Raw genomic sequence first — 13,544 nt, forward strand, 5'->3', positions numbered from 1 at the left:
ACTGAAAAGGGTAGGCCTCTAAAGATTTGGGGTGGCTCCTGCAGAAATACAGGGGTGTGTGAAGGGGCAGCGGGAAGATCGGGATGTACTACCTAGTCTAAAGCTGGGTCTGCTGGGACATCCCTCCCAGCCCCATAGATAGAGAGCGAGATGTTCTTTCTGTGAGGCTTGAGTGGGAGTTGGGCTCTGTCTGATCTCTTTTGTTTGTTTGCTTGCTTTTTGAGACAAGGTTTCTCCGTGTAGCCTTGGCTGTCCTGGAATTTGCTCTGTAGACCAAGGCTAGCCTCAAACTCAGAGATCCACCTGCCTCTGCCTCCCGGGTGCTAGGGTTAAAGGTGTGAGTCTACCCCACCTGGCTCTCCCCCTGCTCTTCACTGTCTTCTGGCCAGTGACTGGAACTCTCCAGAATATTATCGCCAGAGATCCATAGCGTACTTAGACCCTCTAGCATTGCCTCTGGCTTGGGGGCTCCGGTAGAACAGACACACTTCCCGCAGGCTGCACCAGCTGCTGTTCTGAGTGACCTTGAGTGGCCTCCAACCTCTGGATGTCCATTGCCTTGCCACACAGAGAGGTTGTGGTCTGTCTGGGGAGAAGGACCCCAGCCAGCTCTATGAATGGGAAGCCCGTACCCTGAAGCAGGAAGGTAGAGGCCAGCCAAGGGAGCCTGGGCAGTCAGGGTACTCATCCACTTCCATGATGGGGGCCTCCTGTGACCCTCTGCCCCCAGTGTTCCTTCCCCGTCATCCTGGGGTGCTTCTCCTTGTAGGATGTGGTACCGTGTCAGGAGGATCCCCGTGAGCCCCAGCACTGGAGACCTATTGAGAGCGTGCGATGGAGTGGAGGAGAGCTCGGAGGAGCCTCATCTGTTTCCCGAGGCTGGTGGTGGGTGGAGTGACTGCAGCTGCTCCTTGGCCTCTAGGCTTTTGTTTTTTAATGATTTCTTTTTAAGTGTGTTGCTGTTTTACCAGCATGTCTGTCTGTGTGAGGGTGTCAGGTCCCCTGGAACTGGAGTTACTGACAGCTGTGAGCTGCCATGTGGGTGCTGGGAATTGAACCTGGATCCTCTGGAAGAACAGCCAGTGCTCTTAACTGCTGAGCCATTTCTCCAGCTCCCCACCCCCCCACCTCTGTGTCTCTGTCTCTGTCTCCCCTCTCCCTCTCTCTCTCTGTCTCTCTCTGTCTCTCTCTGTCTCTCTCTCTCTCTCTGTAACAGGGGTCAGGGAGAGAACTTCAGGCTGTCTGAGGCACCTATTGTTATGGATTGTTGTGTCGCCTTCTCCAGGAACCCTCCAGGGCTTGGAAAAGCATGGGGGGGTGTGGAGTTCATCTCAGGACGGTTTTACGTGTTGGGGATACGCAGGCACCCAGCTTTATTGACAGATCTCTTGGGGACACCCTTCTAGCAGGATCCCACCGGGAAGGTCTTCCCAGTGTCTGGCCCTCCACATTGTGATGTTGGAGGCACCTCGTACATCTCTTCTGTAGGACCAGCCCCTAATGGCATTTGAATAATCTTCTTGGCAGAGGTGCTTCTTCTAATGGGACATGGCAGAAGAGATCTTCACACCGCTGTATTCGGCAGGCAGATGGGGACACCCAGGTTTTTTTGCTCAGTCCCCTGGCCTCCGCCCTCTTCATCCTTCAGATCCCACCCCTGGGCCAGAAGCCCTTAGTGTCCCCAGCTGCACACGCTGGCACCTTGTTTTCAGAGCTTGGCATTGGCCAGGTCAGGACCCCTCCTGATAATGGGGCCACTTGTGCAGCCAGGGACAGATTCCTGCCAAGCTTGGGGCAATTTCCTTGCTTTGAGAGCTGCTATCCATTACGTCGGAGAAATGTCACAAGCTCCCCATCAGCCCTCCCTCGGTGCTTATGGGCTCACACACAACCTGTTCAGTCCTGCCATCTGAAACTGCCCGACTCCCTCACAGGCACTTCCGGCCCTGGCAAATCGGGTGGGACAGAAGCCTGTGTGGGTGTGGGGAGGAGTTTGAGGCCACTCAGTATCTGCGGGGGACAGTGCCAAAGAGAAGTGCCCGGGCTGATGAGGTGAAAGGAACAGGGTCCGGGATGGACATGCGTGAAGTCTTGTCCCTGCACCTTTTGGGCCTCGAGGTAATGGCCGTGGCTTCTCAGACCATGGCCTCTATGGTCCGTGTATGAACGCGGACTCCCGGGGCCTGGGGCCTGGCCTGAGCTTGGACTTCAAAGCCTTCCAGCCCCTGCGGCCACCTCCAGGGTCCTTTCCTCATTTCTCTCCTTTCTTCTTCTTTGCCTCGTTCTTCTCATCTTCCTCCACCTTGACAGCCACCGTGTCCACGCTGTCCTTCTTTTTCTTCTTCTTACCCTCTGTGGGCGGGGGAGAGACCACAGTGGTGAGAATGGGGACGGCGCCATGGCTCTCCGCTCCCTCCCGCCCTCCCCGCCACGCCTTCTCAGACCTTCTTTATTCGAGGTGGCGAGCGTGTGCACGCCTGTGTGTGACAGCCAGTGTGCACATGTGTGGGCATGTACATAGAGACCAGAGGTTGATGATGCATGTCTTCTTGGACTACCTTATTTTTTTTAAGAGGCCTGGAGATCACCAGTCTGGCAAGACGTAAGCCAGTGAGCATAAGGAGCCCTTAGCGCTGAGGTTGCAGTTGCATGATCATGCTGTGTTTTGGTTTTGTTTTTTGTGGGTCACAGAGATCCAAAGTCAGGTCCTGTGCTTGCATGGCAAAGACCTTACTGACAGAGCCTCCTCTACAGCACCCCCTACAATTTTCCCACTACACATGGGCTCCTTATTTATTTGCTGGCTCCAACAGGTTTCTGCACTCTGGTCTCCCAGGACAGTGCCCAGTCCCTTCTCTGAACCAGCTGCAGGGAGAAACAGTGATCTGGGGCAGTGGGACTGAGTGGCAGGCCCACTGCAGGATCAGGGGTGGCTGTGGTGGGACTGGAATCTACTCACCTCCAGGGATTTCTGTGAGTTCATTAAGGGGAGGCACCGTCTCCAGCTTGTCTGTGTACATCTTGGCTGCCTTCCGCTGTAGATACCGGGCCTCAATCTCCTTCCGTGTCCGTGGTACACGGCAGTTGAAGACACAGCACAGTGTGATGACTGTATGGATTTCAGAACACGTTTGGCTAGGGTAGGGTCTCAGCCAGGTTGAGTGGTACCTAAAATTAGGCCTGTCTCACGTCTCACATAAGAGACTCCTGCAAAAGCCTGAGGTGACCTCCAGAGGGACACTGACTTTACGTAGTTGCACATGGCCCCTGCATGCTTGGTGTAATGCTTTACTGTCAACTCCTTAATAACGTGGACATGAAGCCTGGCATTTTGTTTGTACTAGCCCCACAAACTCTATAGCCAATCTTGTCTGATAGTCTTTCTGATCACACTGGGTACTGGGGGAAGGTGAAATGAAGGTCTTAGGTATGGCTTTAGCCATGGCTACCCAGAGTCACCCTGTGCTTCTGACCTAGGCCTCTCTGGGTGCTCCTGAGAAACCCTGAGTTTCCTTCTCCACCTCCTGATTGCAGAAGCAGGGGTACCTCAAACACCCAAGCATGTGGCTGCATCCTCCACCTCCCGCCCATCTTCTCCATTCTTCCCATCCCGTCCATCTTCCCCAGCCTCCCCAGCCTCCCTGAAGATAAGTCTGGGCCCTGGCTGGGGAAGAAGCTGATGAGAAGGTCCGGACCTGGTCCTGGGCATTTACTTCTGAGGAAGTTATCCCAGGAGTGTTTTTCTGGCTAGAGGCAGCTGTGCCCACGTCAGCTGGGGCAGGCATGGAGCTGGCCTGTCTAGTGATGTACAGGGCAGGGCTGCCAGGACCTGGCTGGCTGGGCTGAGTTTATTTTTCTAAGGCTCCCACAATCTGACCACTGTGGCCCCAGCCCCTGGGGAGGGGGTGGTACTGGTTCCTATTATAAATAATATGGCCAGACAGAAATTCCTGGCAGGCTACTGGGGTGCAGAAGGGCCCAGGCATGACAAGTCAGGTCTATTTTGAGGAAATGGATCATAGCTAGGTAGTCTGGGATCATCTTGTTCAACCAAAGTAGCATCCCTTGAGCCAAGTATTTTGGTTCCATGTGTCTCACCCAGACTTTCCGGGTGGGAGAAGCAATGGAATGGAATGGATGGACAGACGGACGGATGGATGGGTGGAAGGGATGGTTCAACTACAAGAACAGGATTGAGTTCCTGAGTGCCTGGCTTTCTGAGACACCAGCATTCGGGAATACGCTGAGGGTGGGCAGGGGCTGGCTGCACTAGGGCCCCAGCAGAGGGCTCTTGGGGTTAGACCTGAGCCAACAATGGACTCACTTTTACTACCCAAAGTGCTCAGCTTTGGTCTCTCCCAGACCCCTGTGTGGGTGCCTTGGACGCAAGATTATCCGTATGCTCCAATCCTACTGGCTAGGGTCATCTGTCCTAGTCATTCCACTGACTCCTTAGGGCCCTGCCTGCTCAGGCTCCATGTGGTTGGTGCCAGGTCTTGGGAGATCAGGACTTCAGGAGATGAACAGGCAGCTGTTGGCAGCCAGAATAGGGATCACGTGGGCACATCCTGCCTGCCCCTCCAAGCCTGCCTTACCCAGCCTGGCCTGATTATTTTTCTCCAAGGAAAATGAAAAACCAAGGATTCGGGGTCAAGTTCTGAGGCCCAGGAAAGAATTGGGGGCACAGGAGACCCCCCCAGGGGCACTTCATTCGGCCCCTTTCTCTGAGGGAGTTAGGAGAGTGCCCCGTGAATAGCTGCCTGGGTCTGAGCAGTCAGAAGCAGAGAGACTCTTTTCCCTACATCACTCCCCGTAGCTGACCTGCTACACCCCAAACGGAGAGTAAATGACACTTGAGTTCAAGTGGCAGCTTTCCCACGAGATTCACCAGGGTGCTGGGTGGCCACAGAGAAACCATCCAGTTGTGAGGGTCTCAAAACATGGCATCTGATTTGCACGCGCTTCTCCTGGTACCCAGAGTGTCCTTCAGAGAGATTACCCCCTCCCCCCAGATCTGAGAGACTGTGCTCAGGCCTACAGAAAGTCAGGCACCCCAGTGAAGACCCCAGAGAAAGGTGTGCTGCAGCCAGAGCTCCTGCATCCTGAGGGAGACCAGCCTTGTAAGAGGCAGGGTTGGGGAGCCACTGCCCCGAGGAGCCCAAAACAGCTAGGAACCTGAGGTTTCTCCCAGGTTCCCCTCTGCCTGGGGGCCACACCAGAAATTTTCAGTCGGGCTGAAGGGCACACAGATGTCAGCCACACAGAGCATCTCCTACCCCTAACTTCATTTTCTAGAATGTGAGCATAAGGTCCCTGAGCAGTAGGTCAGTTACGGGGAGTGGTAACTTTTTGTCCTCCTCCAACTTCCCATTGGGGCAGACGGGTGCACACCAAGCCCCCTCAGCTACATCTCTGCACCGGTGAGAGTCCAGACGAGAGGAGCGGAATGGAAAGAGGCATGAATCATTTCTGGAAAATGGCATTTGAGGAGGTAGGATTCAGGGCCTGGATGCCACATCTGCTAGGCGTCTGGGGAGCCTCTGGTGGAGGTCGGCCTTGCTGGGGCCCCTGGGTGTGGATTCTCTGAATTGGGCAAACTGCAAGAAAAGCATCAGGAGGCCAGCCATAGGGAAAGATGACATGTCCTGGATTCAGTGGAGTCCCCTATAATTAACATAATTGCCATGTGGCTGTTTCCCTGGGTCCAGCAGCAATCTTTGGGTCACCACTGGCCTGTCATCCCTTCACAGGGACTTTGTTTGAGTGTGAGAAGGTGCCAGAGACCATGGTGGGCCTCCTGTGAGTGCCTGACCTACTTGAACTGCCCGGAATTATCACTCTGAACTCAAGGGGTACTGAAGGGCCCGGGGGTATGGAGGGGCTGTGATCCTCCTGTGGTGGGGTGGAGAGAGCAGGGCGTGCTACTCACTGATAGACAGCACGAAGAGCGAAAAGATGCCCACCACATGCCACAGGCGCATGTCCCAGAACACCACCGTCTCCTTGGTCAGTGGGGGCGGCTTAGGCTTGGGCGGGGCCGTGCTGGGCTGTGGGTCAACAGAGAAAGGCGTGGTGAGCCAGGCACAGGCCCGCAGGCCGGGATGGGGGCAGCAAGGACTCAGCCCACACATTTTAGAATCCCCAAAATGTTTCAGACATTCACAATCAACACCCTAGGCCTCAGAAAGTTCCAGATTTAGAACAAAAGCAGTGCTCAGAGTTCCAGACCGTGCACCAGGCACTTGGCCTAGGAGAGTGGTTGATGCTTGGGGAAACGAGGCTCAAAGGAGGCTGTGGACAGCCTGACCCAGCCTACTCCGATGGGGTCTCAGGACCAAGGCCAGAGACAAGACTTGTTTCATGGGCCAGGTGTGCGGCCGGGGAAACCTGGCTTTGTTCTCACCTCCCAATAGAGCTCTACCGTGGGGCTAAGTGGGCTAGTTGCTCCTCATACAGGTGACCACACAGACTCCTGACCCACTAAAAGTCATAACCACCAGAAGGCTGGGCCAGCCAGGCTAAGCATGGAAAGATAGTAATGTAGCGCCACCATGTGGTTAAAAGACGTAAGTGTGGCTAAGGAGGACACCACTCTGCTTTGAGAATCTGCGGGCTCCTGGCTTGGGGACACTATCATGGCTATGTTTCCTAGAAGGCACAGTGATGCCTCGGGTCTAAGGGAACTTGCCCCAGGGTATTAAAAGATATTATCCTACCTTGGGTTTCTAGAAAATGCAGTCTTCTCTGGGGGAATGAGGGAACACATCCCTGATCTGGGTGTTTTGGAGTTGTGACTTTGCTCTGGGTGTGTTTGTTTTGATAGATGCTGCGCTGGGTATTGAACCCAGGGTTTTGGACATGCTAGACCAACACTCTACTAACTTAGTTTCATCCTCAACCTGTGCCGGGTGTTTGGAGGGTACATGACTTTGTCCTGAGTGTCTACGGGACATGGCTGTGCCTTGTGGAATATGAGAGACTAGTTTGACCAGAGGTGTGACCCTGTCTCTGTCAGCAAGTTTGGCTAAGGGACAAGGAAGCGGGTGGAACCAGGCATTTGTGCAATACTGTTATCTCCTAAATGACCAGCAAGGTCCCTTATGGCCATCTGAGAAAGAAAGGCCACCTGTTACTCAACCTCCACTGGGGTCCATAAGCGTGGATAGGCACCTACAGGGACCAGGGACCTCCTCATCTAACAACTGCCACCCTCAGTGCTGGTGGCACTCAGAGGGGATCATTGACCTATGCCACGTACCCCAGAATCTGAGCCGTAAACTAGAACCTGACCCCCAGCTCTTCCCTCCTCACTAAGGGACTAGGATGGGGACTCCTTCCTTTACTCTGGAGCTCAGTTTCTCTCCATGCAGTTGGATAGTGCCCGCTGCCTCTGAGAGCGCTCCTATCTGAAGGCATAACTGGCAGCCACACTCCACTAAATCAGCAATGTGCCTTGGTGAACTGGGGAAGTCCTGTGCGGGCGGCAAGTATGTGGGTACATGATACGTGTGGGACTGGGCACATGTAAATGGGCAGAGAGCATATGTGTATGTGCTAGGTTGGCGACTGCAGCATCGGGGTTGGGGGCTTGGTGGTCACTGTTCCCTGCCTCACGGGCCTGCTGTGTTGGCCTGGCTGTCTAGCTGGGAGACCTTGACCGGGCTCTTGGGTAGAGGGCAACAGGCAACAGCCAGGCATCTTATGGTGGCCCTGATGAAGGAAGAGATTCTGACCCTTGGAGGCACAGCCTGGTGGAGAGGGGTGCTGCCTGAGAGGTGACGTGGTTCCCGGCCCTGCCGGCATTTCTCATGCCTCCTTGGAAACAAGGGCTAGGCCTTGCATGAGATGTAAGCAGATGGACTCCAAATGTGATTTCCTCTGCTGAGCTGGGAGAAGATGAGCTCCTCGCAGTGGGGAGACTCCTCGCCTTGGAACAACTGACTTGCTTGTTGCCCCAGCCTTGGCTCTGAGGACAGCTCAGTTACTGCCCAGGACATCAGGGCAGTTGGTGAGAGGCCGGCGTGTGCTCCGTGGGGCTCAGGCCAGCCTGGCTTCCCTTACAGCAGACTGAAGCTGATACCTGACACTAACAGCCTCTTCCACAGCCCTGGTCAGTTGCAGAAGGTACTTGCCACATAGGGGTACAGGTCTCTATGCCATGAGATGCCACCCTCAGCCCCTTCAGTTCAAAGCTATGGCCCCTTAGGACCCTCTGATTATGACTGTGTCTCCCCTGTCCTACCCTGTCCCTTAGCCACTGCCTCCCAGGCCTCCGTGATGCCCTGCAGCCCAGGCTCCACCGTCCCCCCCCCCCAGGCCTCCATGATGCCCTGCAGCCCAGGCTCCACCGCCCACCCACCCCCCACCCCAGGCCTCCGTGATGCCCTGCAGCCCAGGCTCCACCGTCCCCCCCCCCCGCCTCCGTGACGCCCTGTCAGCCCAGGCTCCACCGCCCCCCCCAGGCCTCCATGACGCCCTGCAGCCCAGGCTCCACCGCAGCTTCTCCTTGGCTCTGGCTCTTGGGCCTTCACCCTTTTGCCTCAGCTCCTGACTTCTAGGCCTGACTTCTGGAGAGGTCACAGGTGTCTGGGGACCAACTCCTGCCAGCTTGCCCCGCCCACCTTCTCCACCTCCTGCCTGCGAAGTCTCCTCTCGGCTCTCCACTCTGTGCCCCTTCTCATTTCTCCAAGCAGGAACTGTTCAGACGTGATGCGTCTGCCCAGACAGCTCCCGTAATCACTAGAACCTATTTGGATCTTCCAGTGCCTGGGTCCTACCTTCAGGAGGGGCTCTGGAGGATTTGTGTACAGAAAGGGCAGTTCCCCCAGCGTACCCTAAATCCAGGGTTCAAATATCCCCCATTAGACGAGAAGCAAAGAAGACTAAGGGCTGAAAGTCTCTCTCCCCATCCCCTAGGAAAACAAAGACCTGACGGCAAGGCTGTTTCCCTCCACACACCCACACACGGAGACTCCTTGTGTCCCTGATGTCTGAGGTTGTGCTCTGCCGGGGACTCTTTTCTAAGCGTGAAGGGCAAGGGGCCAAGTCACTCCACCAGCCAAGATGAATGGATAGAGCCAGCTCCCCGCACCCTCAGTCCCTACCCCCACCGCCGCCTGGACGGTGCCAGCATCCTGCGCCCTCCGTGAAGCGGTGCCTCACCTCCACCAGCTGCGTGGCGACCCCGGCCAGGCAAGCCCCCAGCGCGGCGCCGCCCAGAGCCCAGAGTCGCCCCGCGCCTCTCTGCCGCCCGGCCATGTTCTCCCGCCGCGCGCTCCGCTCCGGTGCAGGTCCTGGGAGCAGAGGGACCGATGCCCGGGGCTGCCGGGTGACTGCCCCTGGCCGCCCGCAGGCGGCGACGGTGGTGGCGGTGGCGGTGGTGGCGGCGGCAGAGAGCTCTGGCCGCGGCCCGCATCATTTATTCATCGTGAGTGTCAGGTTCCTGGGAGGCCACCTGCGCCATCTCTGCTGGGGTGAGGGCAGATGTGGGTGGAACCCTCCCCCGCAGGCAATCGGACTTTTGGACCTCCCACTCCATTGCAAGGACCTGAGGAAGAGAAAGCAGGGAGGGAGGAAGGGACAGGTTGAAGGTAGGCCCTACTTGATCAACAGGATTCCCCCACCCGCCCCCACTCCTATCCCTCTTGGGTCTCGGTTTCTCCACTTTGGACAAGGGGAGAGGCTGGAGTCGACTGATCTAGGAGGCCCTTCCCATTCTGACTTCCTGAGTTGGGGGTAAAATGGTACAGGACTTGGGAGGGAGCAGAGAGGGCGTGTTGCCATGGTGACAGGCTCTTTCTGGGCTGGCTTCCTGCCCAGAGGCAGCTCTGATCACCCTGGACACCAGAGCGGGAGGGAGAGGGGGTAGGGACAATCAGGGATAGCATAGTTAGAGCCGGCCAGATGTCGTGGAAGGACCCAGTAGCTTCTGCTCCAGGGGACAAGGTCCGCTCCCTCTGGAGGACCATTTTCCGTCCCTGCTGAGCGTGCATCCCGCTGTAGCCCGGTCCCTGCTGAGCGTGCATCCCGCTGTAGCCCGGGCCTTGACTCCAGCAGGTCCTTGCAGTTGGTCCCCAACACTGCGGGAACATTGACTACTCAGGGACGGAGTTTCTGAGCAGCTAGGGAGACGTGGGCAAGGGGAGCCTGAGGGGGAGTGGGACACTTGGAGCTTGGAGATGCCTGCGGCCCACTCACTCCTCCCTTGTCCTTCTTCCCACCCGCGTCTGCCTCCCGAGTACTAGGAGAAGCAGGCCCAGCATCTTTCTCTTACCCAGCACGGCAGTGGAGGCTGGCCCCAGGCTGTGTATGGGGGGGAGAGGGGAAAGTGTCAGCGAGGCCCCCACAGCTGGGTCCCACGGGGCTCTATCCGGATGTATCATTGATGGATAAGGACTCAGCTAGGCCTCAAAGTGGAGCAGAAGGCCAGCAGCCCTTCAGGGACTGCCGGTGACAGGGCAGGCAGGGAAATGGCTCTACAGGACAGGTCCGGGGTGGGGGTGGGGGTGCTATTAAAGAGAGTTCTAGCAGATGGCAAAATCTAGGGATCACTTCTTCCAAAGCAAGCAAGAAGCAAGACAAAGTCCAAAACCAGCACAACATGGTAACGCTCCCCCTCCTCAGGAATGCTTCTAAAAGCAGAGCATCAGCAACAGGTCTCAGCCTCCGGCTTCCTCACACCTCACCAAGGGCTACAGAAGGGCCACAGAAAGCTACACTGACGGCTTGATGGCGGTGGGGGGTGGGGTGGGCTGGGGGAGGTCGGACAGTCATCCTCAGGGCTCGTGCTTAGAGAGGCAGGGTTGGGCTTTGATCAGGTGAGCCAGACTGTGGCATGTGTTGGTCCTCTTTGCCTCTGTGCTCCGACCTAGGGAACAAGCAGTCAGCGGCTATCACAGGGCTGGTGGGGGGAAGGGGGTAGGTGGGTACGGAGGTTGGCTTTGAAAGCTGGGCACCTTAGCAGGACAGGTAGGCTGGCTCTCACAGGACTGCCACTTGCTGCTCAGCCCAGGGAGGGCTCAAAGTTCATTTGTCTTGGAGGTGGAGAGATGGCTCAGCAGTTAGTGTTTGTAGCTCTTGAAGAGGACCCATGCATGGTTCCCTGCACTCACGTGGTGGCTCACGTCCGTCAGTAACTCCAGTTCCTGGAGATTAGATACGCTCTCTTGAACTGGACAAGCATGTGGTGTACATACAGGCAAAACATCCATACACATAAAATAAAGTAAGTTAATTTAAAAAATTAAGGTTCATTGTCTTGTTTGTCCACCAAAAAGTAGGGCAAGCCCGAACTGTAGCCCAGGGGCAGAGCGCTTGCCCGGCACACACAAAGTGCTGCGTTCAATCACTGGCACTGCAAAAATAAATAAAGTCAATGGAGCGAGAGACGGAAGGAGGGAAAGCAGGCTACATCTCCACAGGCTCTCTCTCTCTCTCTCTCTCTCTCTCTCTCTCTCTCTCTCTCTCTCTCTCTCTCGTTTTGATGTAGGGTTTCGCTATATAGCTCAAGATAACCTCAGACAGGGTCTTGAACAGAACTGATGGCTCCCTGTTAATCTCACATGCTTTTGAATCCAAGTCTTTTTATCCAATGCATGCCCCCAGATGCCTCTTCCCCTCTCTCTCTCTCTCTCTCTCTCTCTCTCTCTCTCTCTCTCTCTCTCTCTCTCTCTCTCTCTCTCTCTCTCTCTCTCTCTCTCTCACACACACACACACACACATATTGTCACACAGGCTTCAAAATCCAATTGACTCAGAATAACAGAGTATCCCAAAAGTCTTAGTGTGGTCGTTTTAAGCTTTAATAACCAAAGAATTATAAACTTATGAATTTATAAGAAATATTATCTGATGACTGAAGTGCCTCATGCCTATAACCCCAGCACTCAAGAGCCAGGGACAGGATTGCTACAAGTTTGAGGCCAACCTGGTGAGTTGTGGATCAACCTGAGCTACACAGAAAGACAAAAGAAATAGCATTTGAAAGCTTATTTATTTAAACTTTTTTCCCCTGTCAAGTTGGCAAAACGGCTCTTAGTCAAAATTCACAAAACATAGTTAACATAAGAGAATTTAAATAATTAAGCTTTCAAAGTACATTTCTTTTTAAAATAATTTTTAAAGATTTATTTATTGTGTTTTATAGTGTTCTGCATGCGTGTATGCCTGCATTCCAGAAGAGGGCACCAGATCTTATTACAGATGGTTGTGAGCCACCATGTGGTTGCTGGAAATTGAACTCAGGACCTCTGGAAGAGCAGTTAAGTGCTCTTAACCTCTGAAACATCTCTCCAGCCCTTCAAAATACATTTCTTATAAATTTATTCCTTTATTTTTATACAATATCTGTAGTTATTAAAGCTTAAACCTAGCCCTTGGGAGGTGGAGAGAGAATCAGGGTTCAGCTTTAGCCTGAGATCCATGAGACCTGACTCAAAAAACAACACCACAAAAAGTTCAATGGTACTGACCCCGTGAGCCCTCCAGCTGGTTACCTAACCGTCAGTCCTTATCTGTAAAATAGGGACCTGACAAGCCATCCCAAATGCTAGTCTTTATTTCATTGTCATTGTTGAAGGCTATATAATACAGTATATTGAATAAGAACAAAGCCATATATCCCATTTGACCAGTGCCCTATCAGTATACATTTAGTGTTTCCAGTTTTCCAACAAAAATGAAATTTACATTCTGATGAGAATGCTGGCCTCTGCTTTGACTGTTTCCTCTCTCTCTCTCTCTCTCTCTCTCTCTCTCTCTCTCTCTCTCTATCTCTATCTCTCCCCCCCAAGACGTAGTCTCACCATGTGACACTGACTGGCTTGATACTTGCTACGTAGACCAGGCTGGCCTCGAACTCAGATCTACCTGCCTCTGCCTCCAGAGTGCTAGGTTAAAGGAATGTGCCACCATGCCATGTAGCCCTTTATTAGTGTGTGCATGTGTGGGTGAGTGGTGAGTGCCACGGCGTGCAGGTCAGAGGCCGGTTCTGGGGAGTATCTGTCTCTGCAGTTTTGTGTGGGCCCCTGAGACTGAACTCCGGGTTGCCAGGCTGTGTAACGTTTGCCCGATGCAGCTCAGCCATCTTGCTCTTGTGAGGAAGGACTCCCAGGGAGGAGCTGTGTTCGGCCTTAGGCCTCAGAAATTGCAACGCCAACTCAGTCCTCTGCCTCTGATTCAGGGCTCTCTCCACTCTCTGGTATTGCTGCAGCTTCTTAAAGGCCCCCAACATGCCCCTGTACCCACCCCTCAGCTGGGCCCATCAAGGCTGGGGTGGGGGAATTCTGGTTCCCTGAAAGACAGCATCCCTTCCTGTGTGGTGGCATAAGTGCTGGCAAGCAGACAGCTACTTGTCCCTCCTGCACTATTTTTATATCTTATGGGTTTCCTGTGGGGACCCAATCCAGCCTCCAGGGCCTTGGGTTGGAAGCTGTGGACAGGGTAGCCAGGAGACCCCGTGGCTATTTCTCCCCAGGAGTTTGACACAATGGAACTTAAGGCTTAGCTTTGGAGAAGCTGAGGGGGAGTGAATGGAGAGCCCTCCA

General features: G+C 54.6%; 1 protein-coding gene across 2 annotated transcripts; it reads right to left on the minus strand.

Annotated features, from left to right (window-relative positions):
- Positions 1 to 1,340: 1,340 nt before the first annotated feature.
- Positions 1,341 to 10,032, minus strand: Tmie (transmembrane inner ear). 2 transcript variants are annotated; one of them, XM_040739480.1, is made up of 4 exons: positions 9,163 to 10,011; positions 5,930 to 6,047; positions 2,960 to 3,109; positions 1,341 to 2,352 (listed from the first exon to the last, which is right to left on the minus strand). In XM_040739480.1, the coding sequence occupies exons 1-4, from the start codon at positions 9,256 to 9,258 to the stop codon at positions 2,252 to 2,254; spliced, it is 465 nt and encodes a 154-aa protein (XP_040595414.1). In that variant the 5' UTR covers positions 9,259 to 10,011; the 3' UTR covers positions 1,341 to 2,251. The 2 variants fall into 2 exon arrangements, with proteins under 2 accessions (XP_040595414.1, XP_040595413.1); XM_040739479.1 differs by lacking the exon at positions 5,930 to 6,047 and having other exon boundaries at positions 9,163 to 10,032.
- Positions 10,033 to 13,544: the final 3,512 nt, after the last annotated feature.

Source organism: Mesocricetus auratus, unplaced genomic scaffold (assembly GCF_017639785.1).
Source record: "Mesocricetus auratus isolate SY011 unplaced genomic scaffold, BCM_Maur_2.0 Super-Scaffold_100691, whole genome shotgun sequence".
NCBI lineage: Eukaryota > Metazoa > Chordata > Mammalia > Rodentia > Cricetidae > Mesocricetus > Mesocricetus auratus.